This window comes from Pongo abelii, chromosome 6 (assembly GCF_028885655.2).
Source record: "Pongo abelii isolate AG06213 chromosome 6, NHGRI_mPonAbe1-v2.0_pri, whole genome shotgun sequence".
Taxonomy (NCBI): Eukaryota; Metazoa; Chordata; class Mammalia; order Primates; family Hominidae; genus Pongo; species Pongo abelii.
In genome coordinates this window covers 82867844-82895228 of record NC_071991.2, presented here as the reverse complement: position 1 = coordinate 82895228, position 27385 = coordinate 82867844, and the positions used below count along the sequence as shown (strand labels likewise).

General features: G+C 36.5%; 1 protein-coding gene across 2 annotated transcripts in view; it reads right to left on the bottom strand.

Moving 5' to 3' along the window:
- The window catches only part of CALCR (calcitonin receptor), a 153267-nt gene that overhangs the window by 16586 nt on the left and 109296 nt on the right, over nucleotides 1–27385 (bottom strand). Inside the window, exons 9-11 of one of the 2 annotated variants that reach the window (XM_002818256.3) lie at nucleotides 21639–21686; nucleotides 20395–20521; nucleotides 2691–2844 (exon numbers count right to left, since the gene is read on the bottom strand). In XM_002818256.3, the coding sequence (XP_002818302.1) occupies nucleotides 2691–2844; nucleotides 20395–20521; nucleotides 21639–21686 (329 nt within the window). The remainder of the gene's footprint in view (nucleotides 1–2690; nucleotides 2845–20394; nucleotides 20522–21638; nucleotides 21687–27385) is intronic. The other variant, XM_002818255.4, reaches the window with a different exon arrangement.

Here is a 27385-nt window from a genome sequence, read left to right as displayed (position 1 = left end):
TTGATTACAGAAGCTTAAGGTATCACATAAACAATTTACTTATTATCATTGCCTTTGTTTTTGATACAGCTGAGCAGCTTGTTCCTTTTTTCCTTTGAATTGTTTATGTGTTTTAAGCAGATATCTTCATTGAGCTGTCTATGACGATGCCAAAAAGTTTTATAACTAATTCACAATGCACCAGTATACTCCAAGAGCAGCATAAATTGTTCCTTCCAGGGTGCCCTTGTCTCTGCTGAATGTCACAGACAAGAATACATTTACAGCCTTTTTTTCCCATGAAAAATTTTCTGAGTATGGCAGATAGATGTTTTGAACAATCAAAACTGGTAAAAGAAATATACCACAGATTTTATTTCAAAGGAAATAAATCTGGCAGAAAGTATGTGTGTGTTTGTGTGTGTGTTTGGGGTGGAATGTTATTTTCAGGTCTTTGACTGGAAGGCATTTGATCAGCACCAATTATTATGATTGTGATGATCAGAATTGCCATTGGAGTGATTAAATTGTATCCAGTCTATTCTTGGCATGACCAGATTTGGAAATCTAGAAATTGTTGAGAGGGTGTACATACGGATGAGAAGGCCAGGGAAAGGAAAGATTAGTCTCTGTGGAAGGCTGGGGCTAAAAGAGAAAAAAAATAGTAAAAGACCATTTTGAGTAAATTTTGACCTGTTTTAGGACAGGAAAGAGCAGGAGAACCTGTTACCTGATGTGGAACCAGCAGGATAGTGATAGCCTGATTTCTAACCTCACTGGATGGTTAAGGAAACAGGGTGCAGCTGCTGCTCTCCTTATAAGGGAGCAGCCATGCAGATGAGGTGATCTGGTGCGTATCCTAGACAGCCTGTACAGTTCACAAAGACCCCTTTCTCAGTCCTTTGCTGGAGGGTTCACAATCTCTAGACATGTTCACACTATGTGACAACATCCCCCTCAATTTTCTTGGCGACAGTTTATTGAACCAGGGTAGGCTACCTGCCTTCAGTTGGATCAATCAGATTTTCTTGTCCTGCTATTCAGAATTGGAACTTAAAGATGGGCATTTAGTTTCTGTGAGTGCCTGGAACAGAAACATGTGTACTCAGGAAACTTTGGGGGAGGATGTATTTACTATGAAAACTGGAGGGAGCAGAGACCTTGTGGTCCATGGTCTGTAAAGAAAGAGAAGGGTAAAAACAGATACGCAGAGGAAAAACAAAAGACAAAAGGCAGGGGGAGAGAGCTCCTGGCTTATCTGGTCCCAGGCTACAGCCCTTTTAGTTGCCTGACTGTATTTCTGCCCTTAGATTCCATGAGATACACTAGATTCTGACAACTTCTCTGTATTTGCTTAAGTTAGAACATCTTACTCTGTTGCTTGCAACCAAATAATTGTAACATCATCAATTCAATTTTGAGGCATCCTGCCTATCTGCCCCATTGACCCACCATTATCGGATTATCCCATTGGGCTTGGGCAATGCATTTGGTTAAAACCATGTACTCCTGTTATGTAAGGGTGTTATGGAAACCAGTATGGCATAACACCAGCCCCTTTCTGCAGTTTACAGACTGCAGGAAAGACTCTAGGCTGCTTATATGACTTCCCAAGCACATTTCTATAAAGTTGGCGACAATGCCTGTTGGGCAGGGCTTTAAATACAAAAGGTGATGTTTTTAAAAAATCCCTTGGATTATCCTCCCTCCTCACTACACCTCTCTTCTCTTACCAGTATTTGTAGGGGCTCCCCAGCCTGCTGCATTAAAGAGCAAGCTTAGTTGAAGGCCATCCACAGCCTCTGCTCTCAGAGTCACAGTCACCCATCATGTGGGGTCGATGTGGTGAGAGAAGCCTTTGGCTCTATAGTCAGTGAGGGATGGCCCGCGAGTTCCTCCTCTGGTATGGAAGTTTCAAGGTAAGGCTGAAACTTTTTTTTTTTTTTTTGATAAGGCAGCATGTGTTTTTATCGCAGCATTTATTTTCTTTCATTGCCTCACCTTCTGTTCAGTTCCCTTCCACCAGGGGGAGCTGGACTTTCAGCAGCCTTGGGGGAAAGGGAGCAATTCTAGAGCATCCCTGAAGGACTTCAGCACCCTGCCTTAGTTTGTACAGAAGCAGCCACAGCTTAAACAATCCAGCCCTAAGCTTTCCCGAGCCAATGCCATGTGCTATGATGTCACACAGGCTCTACTTGGAAGCCCTTGTGGTTATATCTGCCTCTCAGCTGGACTCCACTTCCTGAGCTTTCACTGGAGGAATCCTGCTGATGAATTGACAGGAAGAAATGTTCTTGACGAAGGAAGATGAAGCCAGGGTAGGGGAGGTACATAATTCAAAATGTGAAATTCTCCTTTGCTCTACAAACATGTGATGAATAAAGCAGAAGGAGGCCTAATCAGATCTTCTCTCAATCAGGGCACATTTTGTGTCCATCATTAGCTAGGTTTGTTCCCTGAAGTTACCCTTTGGAAGTCACCCTTATCTTCCTTCTCTGTGCAGACCCTCATGTTCAGCACAGTTGGATTGAGATTGTTAAAAGGCTTCTACAGGTCTTTTGGAGACCGAACTCCTGCCAGTACCTGTGTTCCATCATTCCTTGAAGGACCTGGGTCTTGACTCTATTCTCTGAGACCAAGACTAGAAGAAGACTGAAAGCATACAGACAGAGGTGAAAGTGACTCAAAACTTAGCTGCAGAAAATACATACCCCAGCCCAAGAGATAATACCACCGCAGGCGTTGCTTCTCAGTAAACACAGCCACGACAATGAGTGTATGAAGATAGATCCCTTCACAGAGCATCCAGAAATAGTTGCAGGCCATCATGTACTGGTGGAAAAAATGCAAAATCTTGCAGCTCACCTGTCAGAAAGAAAGAAAGATACTCAGAGAAAGACATAGGTAAAGATCTGCCAGTGAGCACAGAGCAAATGTGAAAAGAAGCCAAAGTATCTGCATTCAGCTTGCAAGGCAGTTTCCCAAGCATCTGTAAACATGTGCCACCTGCTATACCCACAAATCAGAGTGAATGCACAGATCACTGCTATTACATGTAAATAGCCAAATAAGCCAGTGGAAAACTAGTCCACAAAACGTTCTTCCTTGTTGCATTCTGGGGACTTACACAGATGGGTTCATTTTCCTGCAATTTGTCAGACTCATAATCTTAGGCACCATCTAAGGATTTGATGCATGACTTTTATGGCCCCTTTTCTATGGCCAATGAGGCAGATAACCCATATATTTTTAATGCTGCTCCTGAAATTCACTGATTTGTTGATGATGTTCCTTTAGCAGTAAAGAGGAGAGAGTCAGGTGATAAATTTCATGTATAAACCCAGGAGATATGCTGAGCCTAGCTGCTGTTTATGCTTTTGTTTTCATATGGGAGCCTTGGTTTGTATATTGGGATCAAGTGCTCTCTGGGCACAGAGATTAGGATGACATCCTTGCTGAGAACTCAACGCAGATGTAGGAGCCACACCTTTGGAAGAGTCAGATTAATATTGTTGTCTGTTAGAAATAACCATTGCTTGTACTGAGTAATGGAATACTTTTATTTACTAGTCACTCCTGGAATAGGATTTTTCATCTTGGTACATTAGCATTTTGGAGTAGATTTTTTTTGTTGTTGTGGGGGCTGTCTTGTATATTGTTGGGAGTTTAGCAGTATAACCAATTTCTATCCACTAGATGTTAGTAGCATCTCCCACACACTCTTGACAATCAAAAATGTCTCCAGATGTTGCCCAGTCTCCCCTGGGGAGCAAAATGTCCCTAGTTGAGGATGCCTGACTGAGGGTACTTAGCTGTGCTTATGTCTTAAAAACAATAACAACAACAATAATGACAACAGAATTTAGCATTCAAAATCTTAGGTATTAGGGAGTGGTTAATTGCATTACTATTATTTTACCAAATACTCTGTTTTACATTATGTTGCTTCTTACTTTATTTTGAATTTGACTGCATTTTAGGCCTTTTCCTTAAAAAGCAAGATAGCCATGAAGTGACTTTCAGTACTGTAGCAACCTTTTCCAAACCATACATTTTATTTAATGCATAAGAGTAATAATTTGTTTACTCAGAACCTGTTGTGCTGAGCCAACAGATATTCTACTGTGTTTCCTTTTCTTTCAAGGTTTATTGAACATAGGGAAAAGCCCCCTGGGCCCAGGAGAAGGCAGATATGACATTGTCAGAGGTAGAATCAACCTCTGATTCTGACCAAAGTGGTACAGTGGTGCAGATAATTAAAAACACCAGGTAATCTAAAAGTAATTTATATTTGGCTCAGAAAAGCACTGGCTTCCCTCCCCCCCATCTGATTACCTTCCTAACTGGGATTATTTGATTTAATATAATGTTAGTTTTGTATTTTCTAAGCAAGTACTTGCTATATTTACATAACACCCAAATATATAAATAAAATGTGAAATTCAGTTGTTACTCTGGATTCATTTGGAAGACTATTCTTATTTAAAAGCCGTATTCTTTCTGGATCCAGAAATTAAGCATATGTTTTGGAGGCTGTCACTTGGGGAGAAGAAGATGGGAAGAGAACAAAGATGATGGTCTTATGCCTTTGTCACCCAGAGCAATTTTGGCTTCAAGTTTTATATACAGTTAATTATTGTTATTTTTGGTAGTTATGGTCTATAAAGTTGCTTCAAAAATTGAAATAGCAAATACTGAGCCATTGCTCCTAGGGGAAACACATGGTTAGGTTCCTGTAAGCCTCTGGTCACAAACATTTTCACCCAGCAATTGATAGCTAATTTGTTTTATGTGTTTTGTTTAAAGACACCTTATTTAACATATGTTGCTGCTTCATTCACACTGAACTCTCAGCCAATAGCACTATTACTTTACCTGAAGAAAACTTCTCCAACACACACATATTCTCTGTAAGCCACATCACAGCTTTCTTATACTTAGGAACATCACACAGCACTTCAATACTATGCTTGAGGGGCTATTTAAAACAATAAAATCACCAACCAATTTACAAATTCATAAAAATGTAAAAATTGTGGCACTAAATAGACCACAAAAAGGACATTTGTTCGTAGTGTGAGAACTGAAACAAGAAGGCACAGAGAGCATTTCCTTGTTTAACCTCAGCTGGGAGCTGCACATCAGGTGGCTCCAATTTCTGGACATTCTGTGAATGTCTGTGAATGATAGTGAATCTGCTAGGAGTATTGATTTGGGGGTTACAAATAATTTATAGGAAAAGACAAGTTTGCAAAAGTGGAATTCATGAATAAAAATGAGAATTGACCATATTTGGGTTTGACGTAAGATATTGCTTGGAGGCTAAAGGCCTCAAAAGCTCACATAAATTTTAAAAATCACCAGTCTATTCATTTTTAAAATAAACACCTCATGAAAATAATTAGAAATATCTGGTGATCAAGCTATTAGAATTTTTTACAAAAATAGTTTAGCACTTAGATGAGTGTTTCATAACTAAGGTGGTTTATCAGTGTCACCTGATAATTTTTTAAGAAATATACAGAACCATACCTCATCTCTCTTTTTGTTTTCAAACTATTTTTCAGAATTTCTAATTTAGGCCCCTGGTTAAGAATCCTGTGCCCAAGATATTCAAGGTAATTCAGTTACGTTGAACAAACATTTATGGAACACCTGCTATGAGCCAGGAACTAAGCTAGCTCTGGGAGTATCAACATGAATAAGATATTGTCATACAGCCCCTGACTTAATTATAACCTTTCCGTCAAGGGTGGAGTAAACCAGGCATTAAACAAAATGATGGTGCCTCTTGATTAGGGTTAGTCCTTACCTCCATTCTGAGATGGTTTCTTAATTAGCAGCATGGGGTATTAAGGAAGTCACTCAGATCAGATCAAATAAGCTAAGCAACTTTCCACTAGCTTTCTAAAGATAAGTCACACCAGTGTAATTTTGTGTAAGTAGTATGATCTCCCAAATTGCAAGACAAAAATTTGCACTCAAATAATATAAATGCATCACTCCCAAGTAAAACAAGGAATACTTGAAGCCAAAAATAGATAAAATTTGTGAGTTATACTCTATTTTCTTCATTAATATAAAAAGAGATAGTTGCCACTGTGAATGATATGTAAGTAAAAGCCATACTATCCACTTTGGCTTCAATGAGTCATATCATTATTCAGTGCCCTTACTACCAGTTCATGTTTTAATAAAACATACAGTTTGTTGAGCAGTATGTAACTTTCAAGTGGAAGGGATCCTTCAGTTTTTTACTTGGGTACACTATTTAATCTATCTTTTCCACAAAATGCCCCAAAGGGCATTTATAATAATTTGATTAAAAATGGAATCAGAATTATAGAACACAGGTTTTCCTTAGTCTAATAAATCAAGTCAACCGCAAAACTTCATAGAAGATAGATGTTCAGTAGTGAATTTATTTCCTATTATATTTTTCAAGGACACTTAAGAAAATTCCTCTAATCTACATAACATAGGAAATCTTGTGTGGTAATATGCTCAAGAAACATCGATGGGGGGCAAAGAGTGCCTCCAAATGTAAACTGCTTTGGAATTTTTGTTTTTTAGAAAAGACCAACCTTATAATAGGTAAGCAATGTTTTGAGGTGTTTTTCTGTTGTGGTGGGGGTAGAGGAAGACCTTAAGTATGAGAAATAGAAAGGAGACCAGAGCTTATCTGTGGAAACAACAAAAAGCAATGATCATGGCCTACGTCCTACTTTTGAGCAATTGAAAATCCACCATGAACTATTCTTGGCATCATTTGCACTACAGGCCTATTACCATGTATAACAGGGAGCTGAGGAATACTATCTTGCCTTTCAGAATGCCTTCCATCATCTTCAGAATGCCTGACATGCCATAGGGTTTCATTTCTTTAGCTTAAAGCTGTTTTCCTTACTAAAATGCCAATACCTCAGGAAGGGATTACACACACATTTTGTCCTATCACTCTTTGAAACCATAGAGTAGGAAAATTGAGGGGCTGGGGGATCACAGAGAATGCAGATTTGGAATGTGTTTTATCAAATATTTATTGAGCTTGTACTGTATTGCAGGCAGCAGGCTAGAAGATCCAAAGTTGTCAAACAGAGTCCCTACTCCTAAGAAACTTACCGTCTTCACAGGTTCACAAAGAGAAGACCCAGGCAAGTGTTGCCAAAAGTAAGCACTCTGAAAACTTTGGCAAGGGCCAAGCCTGTGCATATTTCATTTTCAGGGTATACTTAATTCTCATGATACATTTCGTGTGCACAAAAACTCTTAGCTTTCACACACAAAAAAACTACTGCAATTTCTCCCTCTCATTGGTAAAACTGGGGTATTAGATTCAACTTCTGTGTTGATTTCATATGGTTAGGTATAATAACACATTAAGGAAAATTTTGTGAGATGTTTTAGTTTTGTTTTGCTGTAAAACAAATTTGGCAAAGGAGAATTAAAAATAACAGCCATATGTTTCCTATATTCTGCCAGGATTTGATTAAAATGCATACTTTAGATAAGCTCTTTTGGTTTTTCAAAACAGTGGCTACGTTTGATGCAGTAACTGTGTTTGCATTTTTGTGTCCAATCCTGGGCTAGGGCTGCAAAAATAAAGTTCAATGCTTGCCATCAAAGAAGTTACCTTCTGGTGGGGAGACAGATACATAAACAAATAAGTGCCACTATGTACAATGATTTCTAAAAAAGGTAATTTTTGTAGCCTACTTTAAGACAGTTAAAAATTCTCTTCTCAGTTAAGTCAGAGGAGAAAAAATGGATCAGACTAGTGGGGCATGTGTTATTAATATTAAATAATCTACCCAGTTTGTGTGAAAATTTACAAGGAACACATTAGCAGATTCTGCGAAAGTCAAACACATTCTACTCTTCTTCCAACTTTTCTATTTTTGGCAGGCTGCAATACAGGCTACTTTACAGTAAAAGAGGTGGCTGACTGTTGATTCACTTTTCAAATTCACATGGACAAAACTGAGGCAAAATGAAGAGGCTGAAGAGTATCTTCTCTGTTTCTTTAGTTATTAGAGGGCCAAATAAATATGTCTGGAAACTTACAGCAAACAACTAAAACCACATCCCCCACTATACAAACATACTAATAAATAAAATATTTAAAAATTATTTTGAAATGGTCTAAATAGTACCAACTCCACAATACTTGGCACTGAATCAAAGCTGCCAATTTTATTTCTGCCAAGTTTTGTTTCAAAACAGAAGTAAACTTTGCTATATGTTCAGCGTGATCTCTAATGATTAAAGATAATTATTTACATTTCCCTGAAGCTTCTAAAAATGTTTTCTTATCAGTTTGCTTAAGCACAGAGGGAAGAGTGTGAAGTGATGTTTACTTGAGCAGGTGAAGAAGAATCAATAAGTCAATTTCTAAATATTTTACCTGAAGGAAAAGACATTTTAAGAGAGACTGAATGATAAAGATTTGTGGTCTATGTTGGTTAAATTAGCCAGGTTAATTTTTTTTAGTAAGTTTTATTTAATGTATATCTAGATTACATATTGAGTGAACGTGTAATTGCTGTTAAATATGTTTCTACCTGATTCATCATCTTTATGTCTCTGGTGCCTCTTCCATCTCCACCCTGAGGACTTAAACCCAATAATATTTATATAGAAAGTGAGCAGCAGTTGCTTATTAAATCAAAATGAATATGGCTTTGGGTAGTGTTTATAATGTTGTTCGATTGAAAATATTTTAACTCCTAATTCAATATTATTTGATCAAGTATCCAAACAAGAGCTGCTTATCAATGATCTGACAAATAAATTCCAGGGACTTTTTTACCTAACAGTACTACAATTCTTATAAATGTCTGCAAAGATCAGTACATATCTGCAGGGATCAGGCTGCCAACATCAATAGGAAACTTACAATGCTGGGTGAGTTCCTGTGGGGGCATCTTAAATTTTTGTCAAGTTTTTCTAGGTTTCCAGTGTGGGTTCTTTAGAGGATGGCAGTCCCTAAGGTCTGCTATACCCTGTCATTTATCCCCTGCAGTCTTGGTCGAACAGGTGTTTCCCTTTGCACTATGGTCTTCAGACTGGGCATGTGTATGTGCCTTTGGGTATAAGCAAAGGCTGCCCAAGGGGCATGTGAATATTCCATGGCCATTTGCACCATTTTGTAGCATTCTTTAAGCTATCCTTTTCCATCTATCCTTTCACTTTACAACATAAAAGAACACTTTTCATCTGGAACAAAATTTACTGTGGTTCATTACTCAGGTGTTAAACAACTTCCAAATGTCAAACAAGGGACAATGGAAAAACCTCCTTTAAAGATTAGTAAAGGTGCCCTAATCCTACCTTGAGATGTTCTGTTTTCTCTGTCAGACCTCTTAAAGCAAATAAATTTGATATGGGCTATTCTAGCTTATTGGAATGTTCTATGAAGGGTATGGCTGTTAGATCATCTTTTCATTCATACACTAAAAAATACATATTAAACAAGTATGATGTGCTCCTGGACTCCACATTCACATGGTTATGTGGTCAGTGAAAGACTACACATAAGTATATACACAGAATCTGAGGCCCCTCTTCTCTGACTCTTTTCTTTTTGAGATTTATTTCCTTCACTTTTGGGGAGCCGTAGTTGCCCTAAATTCTGTCTTATATTATTCAAGTCAGTAAAATTGAGAGTTTTCTATCAGAGTTTTACCTGTCCTGGAAAGGGATAAAACCAAGGGAACTCTACTCACAACAACTATCTCCATTTTAAAGTCTCATCTTCTTTCTAGCGTCTCCCTGTCTTGGTCTCTCTCCAGGGTCTTCAGATAATTTCTTTTTATATTTTGTTCAGGGTTTGTAGTTGTTATCTGTGAGAGGTTTTTGCCAGACAGGAGCTACTCAGCCATCACCATTTTATTTTTAATCAATTTTAGATAATGAACCACTGTAATATATACTCTGTAACATCACATGAAAATTATGGTAGTAGGATAATCATATGGGAAACTTTAAATAAAACAATTTTCTTCAAAAAGTGGTCTTATATGATTCAGATATTACAGGATATGTAGCTCAATAACAGTCCATCTACATTTCAGGAGTAATCTTTTTCCTCCAATTTATCTATTTAGCTGTAATATTTTTTTTTTCGAGACACTTCCTGCCTTCATGATTTGTAGTTTATGTTAATGCCTTTCTGGTCTTGAGATAATCCTCAGATAAAATATTTAAAAATATAGTTGCCTGTAAACATTGTAGTTAAATTTTGATTTAACTCGCTTTGCAAGTATAATTTTGATTATACTTGCTTTCACTTCGTAACAATAGTTCACATTTTTAAATTATTTACACTGCATGCAAATCATCCAGAACTTTTCAAATCCCTTGAACTTATTACATGTAAAATCCATAAGCACTTTTTCTCATAAAGAAGAGATGCAAGGCTTATTTATCAGCCAAATTCAATTACATGTGACACTAAGAAGGATGCTCGCCATTGAAGTCCTATTTATGTATGCAATTGAATATTTTTTCTGCAATGACCATCTTTACATGGGGCTCATTTAAAAGCATGTCCTTTTTTGCTCCCCTTATCATTTCAATTAAAAGAAAATAAGTTTTGTCTGAATCAAATATACTCAGAGTCCCTTCTCTCCACCCCTCCATCCCAAACTGTATTTCCTCAGAAAAAGAGCAATTACAGAGAAAACAAACAAACAAACAAACAAAAAAATGACGGAAAGGGTCCCACTTCATGGGGTCATCACATAAGTTTCATTTTTCACCAGTCAGCCTTTGTCCATGAGAAAGAATTTGAGATTCTGATTCAGAAGGTGTGGTGTGGGGCTTGAGATTCTGCATTTCTTATTTATTTATTTAAGCATAATAATCTTTTAATTTTATTTTTTAGTTTCTTAAATTTCTCCTTTTATTATAGATACAGAAGATACGTATACACCATGGAATACCATGCAGACATAAGAAAGAATGAGATCATATCCTCTGTAGCAACATAAATGCATCTGGAGGCCATTATCTTAAATTAATTAATGCAAGAACAGGAAAAGACCACATGTTCTCTTTTACAAGTGAGAGTTAAACATTGATCATGCAAGGACATAAACATGGAAACAACAGGGACTGGGGACTACTAGAGGCAAGAGGGAGAGAGGAAGGTATGTGTTGAAAAACCAGTTATTGGGTACTATGCTCACTACCTGAGTGACAGGACCCGTACCCCAAACCTCAACTCCATGCAAGATGCCCATGTAAAAGCCTACATGAGATTCTGCATCTCTAACCGAAGCCCAGGTGATGCTGATGCAGACCACATCTTGGAAGAATTTAGGCTTCAGAGAGAGTCTCCTCAGTACTTGTTGCAGTGAATTTACTGCAACTCCTGTTGTTGTAAACTCCTGTTGCAGTAAACTCACAACCCAATGAGAAACATCCTGACTTTGATTCACATATATTTTAAAACCTCGTAAGGAGGAATTACAGACCTTTTTGTCAAAATACCAGTTCAGTTGATAAACTAAGGGACAAAAAGACTCTCAGCTCACCTGGAAAACTGTCAACCTGTACAGTCTTTAAAGCCAGCTGAATGAAGTAGAAACTTCATCAGAAAGTCTAGCAGTAAGCAGCTTTGTAGGAAAATGCTGCAATCTTTCTCCAGAGGAATTTAAGGATGTAACATTTTCAATTAAAAGTGAGTCTGTTATGCAATCTTGAGATGATTCCTGATAAAGCCTCACAGAAAATGAGTTTGAGTTTGTGGAACTGTGTGGTTGTGATTTGGTGTGTTTAGGAAAAGAATTAAAAACAAACACTGGAGAAAAAGTCTCATCTGAGATAAATACAGCAGGAGATGATCCTGAAATTGGCAAAGGAAGCACTTTGGAAGTATTAAGAAGACAACGCCAGGGCAAACAGAAGTGTAGGCTATACACAACTCTGATTAAAAAACAAAACAACAACAACAAAGAAATGTGATAGGGGAATAAAAGTTAACCACTTAGTACTCTCAGGGTTTTTTCTCTATATGGTATAGTGAGAGTCTTATATCACTCTTCATTAGGAATTCTCAAGCCACCATTGATTTAGCTGTATATTTTCAGACCACAGCCCTTCAGGTTATTTGTTATTTACAAGCCTCTACATATGTGTATTCTACTTTTATGCTTAGTCCCTTTTAGATTTAAGCAGTGTTTTACAAATGCTCTGAGTTTCACACCTCCTGCACTGTATCACACAGAAATGAACAAGGTGCCACAGTTAGTAATTGACAGGTGATAAAGCCCTAATGATAAAGCTAACAATGATAATATAAATGATGATAGCTGATTTTTGAGAGTTGTGTGCCAGATGATGTTTTGTGGACTTTAGGCATATTGGCTTATTTTTCACAGACAGCTTTATGAGAAAGGTACTATTATGATCTCCATTTTATACATTAGGAAAGCAAGGCATGGTTAGGTTCAGTAACTTACTCAATATTAAAGATTCATCTGTTAAGTAGAAGAGCAAGGATTTAGATCCTGAAGTTCAGCAAGAACAATGATGTAATTTGGAGTAATCCAGCTAAGCACAACAAATATCAAATCGAGTGTCACTTCACAACTTTCCAGCAATGATCCAACATACCCTAACGGAGTGTGCAAAACCTCTATCATCTCAATTGGAAGCTCTTTGACAATAAAAACAAATATATAACAAATTCTGCACTAAGTTCATGACAGCATTCTCAAAGCAGGGGAAGCTAACTGCAAGTTTTGAGATGAAGACTTGCTATGTAAAACATGTCACGAGATACCATTTGTAAGTCACTAATTTCATGTGTAGAGGTACCACCAAGATTGGCCAAATGAAAGAAACTGGAGATTGGGTATATGTTTATATCCACTTTAGGAAGAGATTCTCCTTCAAATCTGTAAAAGAAAGCATCCAATTATAAATAATAACTTTAAAAAGGAATAAAGAAATCCTCTATACTTTTCTGCACCATGTGACCTTGGTTAAAAGACCATTTATTGGTTTTGACATGTAAGTAAAGTGAAGTAGCATAAATGACCAGGGTAGGATACTTCATTCCATTACCATGTCTTGGCATTATTCTCTCTGCATTGTCCTTCGAATGCATCATACACTTTCGTTCCCAATCTAGTTTTTCCATAAGCTACTGAAATAGATTATTTCAATCTGGTTTTATTTACCATTGACCTCTCATCTCAAAAACTCTGCTATCTCAGTTACCTCTCTCACATTTATATACTCTCCCTTGCACCAGCCTCCCTTGGGTTGGGCAGGAGTCCAGTTTCCACCCTGGGTTTGTCTTCTCTAGTGTCTTGGCTCTGAGCATCCATTCTAAGCTAATCTTCCTGTGACTATCTAAGAAGAAGCTCTGACATAGCCTGGTGGCTCAATCGTTCTGAAAAAATAAAGGTTAGAAGACATTCATGTTGCTTTCCAGAACTTGGAACTCATTTGACTTTACTTATATAAGAGGCTATAGAAAATAGGACTCGATTGTTTCAGTTTCTGAGGTGCAAAGTGCTCAGGTTTCCAGTAAAAACTAATCTCTCTGCATTGTGCCTTTCAGAACCAGATAAAAAATTTAGAGAGAAATTTATTTCTAAAAAATGACAAGTATCCTGCTAGCTTCCTTTAGATGCAGCAAGAACAATGCTTTTAATTCTGCCTCCTGACTTTCTACATGAAGATCATTGAATGAGCAGATAGAACAAAAAATAAAATAAAATAACATTTCAGATATTATGGAAATGAAATGCTCAAATGACACAAAGAACAATGGGCAATTTTCACATCACTCAATAAACTGAGGATGTATTCAGCCCTTCTTTATGCCATGAGTTATTTTGAGTTTAACTTTTTTAAAAAAAAGAACGTGGAAGGAATAAGATTCTCACCCTTGGCCGTTCAGGAGATAATATAACTTTCCAAAAACTACCCAGGGAAGAAACTAATGGGAAAAGGACCACAAATCCACAGGGTTTCTCCACTGACAGTGAGGACAGGGCATTGTGTGTGTGTGTGTGTGTGTGTGTGTGTGTGTGTGTGTGTGTGTGTTTTCCTTACCCTCAACAGAATAATAACCAAAGAAAAACCTTATAGAAATAGTGTGACAACATTTGGGATAAGACAACCTTCCACTTCAAAAAATAACTTTTTAATATATTCCCATGGGCATTGGTGAGGAAAATCATTGCTGATTCAGTGACCCTGAATTGGTCCAAAATGAAAACAAACAAACAACAACAACAACAAACACACACACAAAACCCACCCCTCTGTCTGTCTTTAGTTTGCTTAAGAACAAACTGTCTTTAAAAATTATGTATTGTGTTTTTTTTTTGAAGAAAACATATGCCCGAATTACTGACAGATGACATGCTGATAGATACGCTTTTCTTTATTTATAACTGTGGTTGTCGTTCTAATGTTAGTTGCAATTTCAATAAATATTTGTAGATTGACAATGTTCAATAACTTCTCTTTCCCCAATTTTTTTTGGCTGCTTTTCTTTGTTTCTTCTTCTTCTTCTTCTCCTTCTCCTTCTCCTTCTCCTTCTCCTTCTCTTCTTCTTCTTCTTCTTCTTCTTTTCTTCTTCTTCTTCTTCTTCTTCTTCTTCTTCTTCTTCTTCTTCTTTTGCTTCCGCTTCCGCTTCCGCTTCCGCTTCCGCTTCCGCTTCCTCTTCTTCTGCTGCTTCTTCTGCTTCTGCTTCTGCTTCTTCTTCTGCTTCTGCTTCTGCTTCTGCTTCTGCTTCTTCTTCTTCTGCTTCTGCTTCTTCTTCTTCTGCTTCTTCTGCTGCTTCTGCTTCTTCTTCTGCTTCTGCTTCTTCTTCTGCTTCTGCTTCTTCTTCTTCTTCTGCTTCTTCTTCTTCTGCTTCTTCTTCTTCTTCTTTTCTTCTTCTTCTTCTTCTTCTTCTTCTTCTTCTTCTTCTTCTTCCTCTTCCTCTTCTTCTTCTTCGTCTTCTTCTTCTTCTTCCTCTTCCTCTTCCTCTTCCTCTTCTTCTTCTTCGTCTTCGTCTTCGTCTTCGTCTTCGTCTTCATCTTCGTCTTTTTTTTCCCCTTGTCTCTACTTTTCTTGGCTAGGGAGGACCTTAATCTAATGTATTCTGGAGTGTCAGTTTTTCAAGAAAAATTCAGTATTTAAAATAATTTATTTCAAGTAATTTTAAATATACGATTCTGCATGTGACTTAGTAGTGTTGATGACATGATTCTCAGCCTTTGGATACTATTTTGCCTGTATCTTTAGAAGTGAAGAATTCTATTCCTAGAAAAGATGGGTCTTGAAAACAGCAATAAAATCTTTTCTAGTTCTTGTTTATCCCCTTCATAATGAAATTTATTACAGTGGGGAAAACTGCTTTCATGATACCTAAATTTACAGTTTCAACTGTAATCTACTTTAATAATCTTTTGGATGAGAAAAGATACTCAAGAAATTGGACTTCTATGACAGAATATGCATTTTCAAGGTGAAATACAATACAAATTTTACCATGTGTATTCCTGCTGGTGGTGGCACATAAGCAGTTTCAAGGATGAATAATGTATAAAATATGTCTTCTTGAGAATTATTTCCTTCCCTTTCTTAAACTGATCTTCCCATGCCTAGAGAGAGCAACCCTATGTTGCTTGTATATGGAGGGTTAGATAAGAGATCTAACAAAACTCTCATTGGAAAACGACGACTGTGTTAAAATAGAGAAAGTGCTTAAAAACAAATAGCCTAGTTTATTTCCTCTGGGTGAAGTGTATGCTTCACAATTTACAGACATGAATTAAGTTTTGTCATTGTAGTTATTTTGTTTTAGTCTATGCTGTTTATATGTATTTGAGGAGGGACATGTGTTTCCAAATTTTCTTTTATGGAAGAAACAGACATGTGAAAATATGCAAGAGGCACAGTGTGTTCTCACATATGATATTGCCCCATTGATCATTGTAAGTGGTTTGTTACTGGCGGCTTGTTTTCATTTTGTCTAACTTCAGAGGGAAATGGGCACTTTTAGGCATATAGAGAAAAATATCCAAATTTTTTGCCTCTTTGTTTTCTGTGGAAAAAATACAGTTTGAAATAGGTAAAAATGTGACCAAACCCCATATGTGTGGTTGCAAGACTCACAAAGCTATTTCCATGTGAGACTTGGCTCATTGCGAGGGATCGTGAAGGGGATGTCACAGATATGTTTCCAAAACAGTATAAATTCATTTCAGCCTGAGGGCTAAAAGTTACATTTTTGGTGGTCAATAAGTACTTGATTGATGGGATAAAATTCTATCTTTAAAATGTTTTATTGTTTTTCCTTAGGAAGTTTGCTCTCGCATAGCTAAAACCAGCAAGTCTGTTAGGTTAAAAATACATTGGAAGAACCAGGTGCTAGTCATGCCATAAAGATAAGCTCCTTTCCTTTCTTTCAAACATACTTTAAGAATGCCTAGTGTGTTTGGGTGAATCAATCTCACTCCTCCATACACAGAAGAAAGTTTCCTGTTAATTTCTCTGGCTCCCTAAATCTCACATTCATATTCTCCTAGGAAATCAGGTGCCTAGTGGCAGAGCCAGGTCCCTAGACACCTACTTATGGGGTTTATTAAAGGTTTCTAGGCGATACAGGAGCTGCAGGGCATATGTGGTTTGACTTAGTGGTGGCTGGGGGACAGCCTATGTGCTGTGGCTGGCAGAGTCCCTGGGCATGTCTACCCCTAAAAAGCCTATGAAAGTGGAAACATCTAGCAATGACAATGAATGATACTGCCAAGAGCAATTAATAGAGTGACAGATTTGTTGGAAAAGTCAAGTACAGAGACTTAGGGAGTTAGTCATAAGGCGAGAGTTGACAGCAACCTTGTGAGCAATCACTTGTAATATTAGGCCCTTAGGGGTTTTGAAAAGCTTTATGCTTCTTTGGGCTCCAGGACAACCACTGGGAAGTGAGTAGAGCAGTTTTTGTTATTCTCATTAGATGCATGAAGCTACATGGTTTCTATAATTTAGTAGCAAACTCAGAAAAAAACCTGAATTTTGACTATTTCAGGAAGATAGGTTGAACAAGATCTCACAGTGGATAAGAAGTCCCTTTTACATTTATAGGTGGGAGACAGGGAGATATGCGTGTGAGACTCCCAAAAAAAGAGGAGAAAGAGTCTATTCAAGAATTGTGATACTTCGTAATGTGACTGAGCATACTCCCAGATCAATGTAGTTGTTTATTCAAAAACTGAAGCCTCATTTCTTGGCCTGCTCCCTACAGAGAGTAACTTTCCTACGGTTTCTACTCTTAATGGGAAATGGAGAGCCAAAATGTGACTGTTTTCTGCAGAGAGATTCTTAGTTAATTGCTTCTACCTCTGTTTTCATCTCAGTGGAGTTCAGCTTCCCTAATTAACTGTAGTGGGCATGTCTGGTTATGGGCAGCCATCACTTTGGAATGGCTGAGCCCATTTCTTTAAGAACACATCTTTCTAGGGCAATAAATAAAGACAATCAAGAGCACCAAGTGGTAAAGAAGAGAGAGGTTGGCTTCTGTGTGAGATAGGTCTGGATTTGAATCCCATCTCTAAGTATTCATGCTAAGGAGGACACTTACTCTCACTGAGCCTCAGTTTCCCCAGCTTCAAAAATGGGGATAATTCCATCCATTGCTTGGATATTGCAAAGATTAAATTAGAGATAAATTTTCTTTAAATCAATTGACATTAAAAAGGAAAATTCATCAAGATAAACACACTTGGTCACATTATTCTGCAGGTCAGACTGGACTTTGATAACAGATGCCATGGTTTTAAAAGATAGATTATAATGTCTCTCTGCATATATTCATACTGCAAAAATTATTAACACTGTGGAGCCATTGGAAGCCAAATTAAGCTGCTTTCCCATGCCATGCCACTGTCACACAGGATGCATGCTCTGGGCAGATTTCACGCATTTTAGTTATTGGGTTGGCAGAATTGTCAAAAGCCAGTTTTGAAAGATGAGGCTATCTACAGATGTTTGCATAATACTGTTAAGCAGAGAAACAAAAATGAAAATATCCCTTGGCCCTTCACTGTGAGTTAGATAGCTTCTATTTGTGCTTCCAGATGCACTTTCCATCCTGCTCCCACTACCCTGGGCCCACAGAAATAAATCTGTGCATCTCCAGCAGGGCTAGGGCTGCCTTGCCCTCTGGTTTCTGGTTGAGCTCAGCTATGGGGATCATCAGTAGAGACTGGAAGATGAGAGTGAGTGAACAAGGGATATTTGTTTCTCCACTTCCTTTTGTGGGGTTGCCACAGGCTGGCTGTGTCCTAAGACAGAAGTCCTCAGTTTCCATAGGGCCTCCTTTACCACACCACCTCTCTGTCTTCGGGTTCATACACCTTTCCCTCCACTTGTCCATTCAGGCCTGGGGTGGTAATAGTCCCCACTGTTACTAGATTCCAGCGTATTGTCTCCACATTTGCATTAGGATAAAACATATGGATTCATTAATTTTGCAGAACAAGAATTATCAAATATTCGTAATTTCATACTCAATATAATAAACAGTTATATCATTAAACTATTTTGAATCATTCAATTAAAGTGCAGTCCATTAACAAATAAGGAAAAGATTTGTTGTTAAAATTAAGGAAAGCAGGTTTGCAAAGGAGAAAGCAGAGAAGTACTTAGGGATTTTTTGGGATGAAAATATTTACTGAGGGCAAAATAACTATTAAATAATAGAGGCTGCAATTATAAATTATTTAAACACTGGATTGATAAATAAAAATTTCTGTAAAGTAAATGGTTACTTGGTTTCACAGCACCAAAGTGATTTGATTTTTTAAAAATTAATCTGGTAGATTTGGAAACCTAATCAACCAGTTTGATGTCACTAAGCCCTCACTGATTTACAGAGACACATGTGACAATGCAAAGGAAAGAACAAAAACTGAGAGTAGGAGACCTGAATTTGAGTGCCTGTTCCCCGCTCCAATCAGTTATATGATTTGAGGCAAATTGCTTTGCCTTTTTATCCTCAAGTTTCTGATCTGTAAAATGACGAGTCAGGGATAAATAACCTCCAAAATCCCTTTTAGTTCTGGTTTTTAGTTCTGGTTTTTGTTTTGTAATACCAGGGAGTGATATCAATGAAAAAGCAGAGCCTCAAGGTGCTCCTCCTCTGTCTTCCCCTGCCAGTTTTTTTGCTTCATCCAGTAGTTGGCTGATGATTTCCAAACTTGGCAGCACAGAAGAAATATCCAGGGTATATTCCTCGGCTCCACCTCATACCTACTGACTCTCTAGTATCATGTGGATAGTAGCTATTTCATATTTATGAAATCTCCCCCGTTGATTCTGAAGTGCAGCCAGGATTGGAAATCACTGTGAAAAACACTGTCTTGGGTATAGCGAGAGAAGACTGATGACAAATATGGGTTATTCTGAACAACTCTCAGGACAATTCTGGTAGAAGAAATCCAGAATGGTTCTCAGTAATGGAGCTAAATGATTTCAACTCTCCTGTTCTCTATAGTACTCAAATAGAAGAAGGACAGTCACCATATTTGCTTGTTGCAATTGTGCATGTGGGCATGAGTTTCAGAGATGTATGTCCTGTTGCCCTAACTTTTGCATTTCCTGTGTCATTATAAACCTTTTCCAAAGCATAATGACACAAAACATGATCATATTTATATGGTCCATTAGCATAAGGGAATAGCTACTCATAGGAGAGATGACTGGACCAAGCCCAGCTTGGCATCAGAATGAAGAAGGGATCAATATCTAGGCACACCTGTAACCATTTGTGGCACACTAGGATCACTGGGAAGCACTGCCTTAGTGTACCTAGTATCATCTATGTTCACAAGACGTGCTCAATACATTTGTCATAGATGTTAATAAATTACTGGTTAGTCTGAGAAATGCATGGTTTGGGCCAGGTGTGGTGGCTCACACCTGTAATCCCAGCACTTTGGGAGGCCGAGGCAGGCAGATCACGAGGTCAGGAGTTCAAGACCAGCCTGGCCAATATGGTGAGACCCCGTTTCTACTAAAAATACAAAAAAATTAGCCGGGCATGGTGTCGCATGCCTGTAATCCCAGCTACTCAGGAGGCTGAGGCAGGAGAACTGCTTGAACCTGGGAGGCAGAGGTTGCAGTGAGCCAAGATCCTACCACTGCACTCCAGCCTGGGCAACAGAGTGAGACTCTGTCTAAAAAAAAAAAAAAATTATAGTTTGTTGTATGATTCTTATCTGCTATAATTTCTTACAGAAACTACATAGAAATGATGCACCTCACAAAATGCAAAACTCGACAGTAGAAGTAAATATGATTACACATGTAAACAGCTGCTTAAGTCCAACATGAACACCGTGTTCACTATTTACAGGTACTATATCCTTTAAAATAAAAGTAAAAACAAAACTATGCAGTACTTACCGGGTCCCTTCGCACGAGCTCTCCATTGGGTACTACTTCAACCAGGTGGATGATGATAATCATAGAATTCAGAATGTAAGTAAGAAACATGTTCTTGTGCAGGGTTACCCTTTGGCAGCCAAGGCTCCTGGAAGAAAAAGTAACATAAAGCATTAACCAGTGCCAAAATGTTGGAGTACTTGGAAAAAAAACATTTTGGTAATATTGTTCATTTTTTTTTTTTTAAAAAAAGATGAAAGAACATATAGAAAAAAGTAAGGCTGGTCCCCTCATTCAGATTTATTCCTACTTTTCTGCCTAATTTTAAAAAACATGTTTCCAATCATAGCAGGTCATAGTTTTCAGTCCTCAGGGTGACTTCATAAAATAACTGAAAGAGTGGGGGATAAAATCTTTTAATTATAACAAATGTTGTAAAATTAGTTAACAGAGGGACTCTTAGATTAGCAACTATAAGGGTCTGCAGTGTGCTTCAAATGAAAAGCCTGCTGTTCATTGTCACAACCAGGAAGAAAATATGTGGCCAGTGAGGTCACAGAGCGTGAAGTCAGAACCAAGGCTGCCTGTGACAAGGTACTGAATCTATGTCCTTGAGCCATTGCATACACACACTTCACGTCTCCTGGCATCCTCCTCTTCCATCATCTCTGTTACCATCTTCTTAGATCTTATATTCCAACTAGAATCATCACTGTAGTTCCTCTTTTCCAACCCTCCTGATGGTGGAGCTCAGACACAGGCAGAGAATTCTTAATAGGCTCAAATGAAATCTCATTATGAGGCATATTGTGATTTGGATCCAATGAGAGCTATCCAAGTGCTGCTGCTTCTTGGCAGAGTCATTCCCCACCTTTTGGGTATTAAGCAATTTGTTGGGGCTTTTATTCTTTTCTCCTCCAGTTCATAAAGTTGTACATATGTGTTGGTGTGAATGCTCACATAAACAAAAATTAATTCGAATATCCTATTTCATTTTTTGATGCAATAGAGAGAGCCTACATCATGGCTATAACAAAATTGCAGTGATTATTCTAGACAAATGAAAATCTTATATTTATCATATTCAATAAGGCAAAAAATATTAGTATAATGTCATTCACCATGTGAAAGCGTAAAACATGCCAATGACTCATAACACTAACTATTCCTAAAAATATCTTCATGGAATAAAGTTAGAAATGAAGAATTTTGAAAAGGAAATTCTGGGGAAAGATGAAATACAAAAATAGCCTGGGTTTACTTACAATGCCTTCCTATATTTCCAATTCAAAGGAAAAATAGTTGTCAATTTTCTGCAGTAAAAAGCAATTTAAGTAATAAAGGCAGCTGTTAGAGCATATTTTAACTATTATAGCTACAGTTTTCAACTTTTCGGGAAGCAATTATAGTAACTCATTAATAAATAATACTTTTAAAAATTTAACTTGTTAAACAGGGATAGGATGTAGAATTTACATCCATGAGGCAGGCTCTGATAAAGACAGGTTTAGAGAAGAGTTTTCTCTTACACACATGCTTCTGTGGACTACTCTATTCAGCAGTACGGAAGTCTGTTAAATAAATCAAACCCAACTGGTTTTATAATAGCACTAAAGGTAGGTCGCAAATTTAAATTTAAACAAAAAAATTACTTATGTGAAACCTCATGCTCATTTATACTACATAAACTTCCATCTGGTGACTGCTGCAATCAGCACAGTTGAATCTGTGACTTGCCATCTTTCATAGTCACAAGAGCGATTTATAATTCTCACTGGCGGTTAATTATGGGATTCATTGTTTAATTCAGCCTGGCTTAGACCAATGATAATTGACATTATCTAGAACTAAGGAGTATGAATGAATGTGTCATACAGCAATGATATTCTCAAGGCTGGTTTTCTTTTGATTGGGGAGAGTTCAATAATCTGCTGTTGTACATTAGCTTAAATGACTTCATGAACTTCATTCTCCTGTGTAAACCCAAGCCACCCTGAATAAAATATACTTCCTCTACCTCCAACTTACTCTCTTGTGTGCCTGCTTTACTTTTCTTCTTAAAACTTATCACCTCCTGACACAGTATATATTTATTTATTGCCTGTTATTCTCTCCTTTCCTCCCACTAAAATGAAAGTGCTAAAGAAATTTATTTTATACATCTAGAACACTCTCTGACACATCATTGGGCTTAATACCCATTTTTTTAAAATTTAAAAATGTATTTAAGAAAAATGTTCTGTTTTGAGCTGTGACCACTAAGCAATTTTCCAGTACACCAAAGAATTACATTAAATGCTAGATGATTTCCTACTTTATACTTCATATCATACTGAACACTTGCCAAATTCTTCAGTTTCATATTAACTAGCTAATATGGAACATTATCCTGTTGTTCAACACTAGTTAAAAACGAATATACCATACAGCATATATACATACAAACAGCATATATATATATATAGATAGATAGATAGATACAGTACATATAAAGAGTACTGTATCTCTCTATATAAAAATATATATTTTTTTCATTGGAAACACAGAGAAAATGATAGTTTAAAACTAGACAAACTGCTAGCCTTCAAAGGAGAAGTATGACTAATATATGAGTTTCTGTTTTTTGAAAGTTTTAGTATAATTTTTGCTCATTGAGTTTTAAAATTTTTATTATACTAACTTGATGACATTTACGGTCATCTTTTTGAAGTGAGTCGAAGGTATTGCAAATTTTTCAAAATTCATTCAATAATCCAAAATATATTATGTGCACTCATTATGATCCAGACCTGGTAGATATCAGGAATATAACAGAAGACAAACAGGCGCTCTTGCCTTCAGGGCCCTTATATACTATGCCATTTTTAATTTAATTTTACTGTGATAATTGTTCTGAAGAAGAGGTGTGGGATGCTAGAGAGAATTAATTGAACTTAACATTAAAAATCCTCAGTACAAATACGTTGCTTAAATGAACATGAGAGAAGCTGACAACATTTTTTTGTCAGATCTGAGATGTCTTAGGTAGAAATAGCACCAACTTGACACTAGCTATATTCTATTCCCTTGATTAAAAAAAACCCAGACATTTAGATGGACAGAACGTTGCTTATTATTTGAGTGATAGGAAACCATAAGTACCATAAATTCTCCAGTAGTAGGAGGATGAGACAACATAATTTACTGCTACAACATAATCTACCAATCAAGGTGTCATTCAAATGTGAGGAAGAGATAATGATTTACTTGAGTATGAATCTCAAGATGTCACATTTTAAGGCTAAAGCAAAAAGTCATTTTCATGGTTATAGTTCATCTGGTGTAAATCTTTCACATTTGTTTCAAGTTATTAGTACCCTATGTGTGTGTGAGTGTGTGCTTTTTGGGAGCTTGTAGTTGTATGAGATGGCATTTGATATTGGTCTTGAGTTTTGCCGATTGTGTACATCAATTTGCTATCACAGGGTAAGAAACAGCAGTATTTTCTCCTATATATCTCCTATATAAGACAGTGTAATTATAGTCACATTCAAAGCAAACAAAGAAAGTAGGAAAAAGAAAATAAGTAAAAGTTGTTGTGAAGTTACTGATGCATGGGAAAAGAAAATAAGTAAAAGTTGTTATGAAGTTACTGATGCATGGGAAAATATGAATTAGGAATCATTTCTGTAATTGGTACAAGCCCAAGTCATATCTTCTAGTGTAACTTTTAGTTTTCATTTACCTAGGATCATATATTATTCATGATAAACATGAGAACTGAAAAGAAGAGAGAAAATGAAGTGAAATGGATTGCATTAAAACTCCTGGGAAAATTCAAATGCAATATATTATATATCTTCCCTATTTGACAAGAGACTTTATGCCTTTTGATTTAGCACAAAATCCTTAACATTAATAAATTCTCTTTCAATCAAAATTCTTGCTTTTCCTATTACTACTATTCTATGGGTGAAGAATATGCCGTGGTATGATCAACTGTTATCTTTGGTGTCTGTCCTGCCAGTGGTGAGTTGGAAGAAAGGAGGTCATCTTTGATACCATTGATTTCATGGTTTCCTTGGAGCAACAGGAAGGCAGCTAGAGATGTATAATGGTGGATACTACACAAGGTACAGATTCACATACCCACACAATATGTAGAGGTGATGTAGAACAAAGAGAATAGTAAATAGTAGAGCAATCAGTCTTCCCTCAGTATGTTCCACTGGAAGCCACTTTTGTTGACCTCCATGATTACCTATATATGCTTTTTGTCAATGTGGCCAATGTAACGTAACGTAGACAATAAAATGAAGAGACCGTCTGTTTTCCAACCTATATTTCTATCAATTTTCAGGCAAGAATAACATTTAAAATACCAATCAGAAAGACATGGATAACAATCAGTCAAAATAAATGCTAATGAATGGTCTGTTATGCTTTTCATGAAGTGATACAATGAGAGGCTTACATATTTAGGATTATTCCACAGAAAAGTAAATTGATAAATTGTAATTGAAATTTATGGATAAGTAAATTTATTGGAAATTTGCTGAAAATGGTCAAGAACCAAACTCAAATAAATGTCCATTTATGTGTCTTTCCCAAACCAGTCTTCCCTAAGGGTATCTTCATTTTAGCTCTCTTGTTGACACTTACTATTGGAATCTAGCAGTAAGAGATCTTGCTGAACTAATTTGATGTTTATATTTAATCCCTTTCCATAATATCATTCCAATTTTTTCTGCGAAGGTTTTAAAGTAAATACCATCCTAATAATGCTGTCTTCTATCTTTAACTGGTATACCAGAAATGACCTGTGTATCATCTTGACTATTATTTAAACTTTTGAACAGTTAAGATTGTTAATGCTGACTTTTCCATGAATTAAACCTGAGAAACCTTGTTTTTTCTACATTTTCTCCTTCTCTAGGAAGAAGGCATAGAAGATAAATTTTCTTCTATTAAAATAAAGACTTTATATACATTTAAACATTAATTTTCCAACAGCACAAGGAGCATGATTTCTATTTGCTTTAAGTTTACATAATTCCACCTTTTACCTTCCCCTGCATGCTCAGAATAAAATTACATTAAGATTAAAGGCATGCTTTAATCAACTAATTCTGAGTAATATCCCAAGTTTTTAGTGAAATATTGGCAGTTCCAAAGCCTCTTGTATGATCAGTGACTTTAAATTTCTCTGCAGGCCTCCTAGGCCTGCTCATTTGAGGAGGACAGCGGCAGGGTTCCTCCTTTTTATGAGGCACATTTGAGGAGTTCTGAGGGCTTTACAGTGAGATTTCAATGAAATAATTTGTGAATGGGGCATCAGCTCTCAGAAGTGGAGCTGGGTAACTTTTCACTCTGGTTTCCTGAAAGTTTTATGAAGTTGTTTGGAGTTTGCAAAATTACTCAACCCTGGGAATACAGAATTAAGCAAGGGAGTGATGATATTTTTTGCTCAGGTTGTACACAGATGATCCCATTTAAGTGCATAAATTATGAAACCTATCATAATGTGCAGTAAAGATCTTAAAGGTGATGGTGACGTAGAGTATTTGAAAAAAATTTCTGGAAAAAATTTGCTAATTCACAAATAAATTCCAATGATAGATCAGTATTATTTTCTACTTCCACAATCACTTTTAATGTTTCTGAAATTCAAATATAAAAAACATTAAATGGTCAGGATCATACTTAAATTTTAAGAAAACAGATGCCCTTTATATTTTTAGTTTGGATAAGGCTTAAGATATCATTGAAAACCAGTACAAAAATTTTATACAGCTTATTTTGGTTTGAATATTTGGCATCTCAGCATATGTGCTTTTCATATCTCATTTGTCTCTTGTTGTGTCTGCTCTGAAGAACCAGCTATTTCAGTTCATTTCTTCTCATTATTAGGCTCAGATGATAAATCAATAAGATTTGTTTTTCTTCCCCAGATTTAAGTTGCTGTTTAGTTGGTTCTTAGAACTGAGAGACAGTAGGGCAAAGTTGGGTACTTTCTAGACAATCTGCCCCCACACTCTCTCAAGGGTTTGATCAGAATCATTTTGCTTTGGGACTAACTGGAGTTGAGAAATATTCTACTTTGCCCTCGTGCTGCACTTTAACACACCCATCTTCAGTAGCTTAATATAGAAATGATTGTTGAAAAAAATTCTTAATTTCTTTGCTGATTTGGCTCTCACATCTCCTCACTTATTTAAGTGACTGGAGAAATAAAGAATTAAGATCTATGCCTTTGACATTATTACCTTTAAAGTCCTGACTACAATTAGTTGCATGATTACAAATTTGGGGAATTTTTCTTTCAATTTTTTATGATTATATTTAAAAGACTTAAAAAATATGCTTTAGTGGCATATTTTAAAATAAAAGTTGTTTGAGAACCATGATGATGTGTTTATTTACCATAATGAAGTGCAATTGAAAAATGAAGACATTCCAAGATTAATCATGTTATGTGATTACTGTATTCTGATCATTATCATTGAAAATACTTTCCTATTCTGAGTAATTAATACTCCATGTCTTTTTGCTTTGTTTATCAGACTTTCTCCTGTTAAACCATTTATAGAAGGAGCTCATTGTCTGTTTGCTTATGTTATCATTTGCTATCCAGTTAAAAATTGCTATTCACCTCTATTGCTTAGTCAATATAAGAATCTTGACTAAGATATAGACAAAGATTGAAAAATGATGAAGGAAAAAAATAGTACTTGTACTAAGGATATATTTAAAGGTGATTATTATCCCCTTGGTTTAATTTTCCTTAGTACTATCCTGACAATATTTTAACAAAAATCAAATTAAGATTCTATTATTTTATGTTTTAAATTTATTTTTTGAGGTAAAGTATAGATGTATAATTTACCATCTTTACCATTTTAAGTATATAGTTCAGTAGTGATAAATACATACATATTCTTCTCCCCCCTCATTCTATACGTGAATCACCGTACATTTAATCACATACCACATTTATTAAGTGTGGATGATTGTTGGTCATATGCGTCTACAA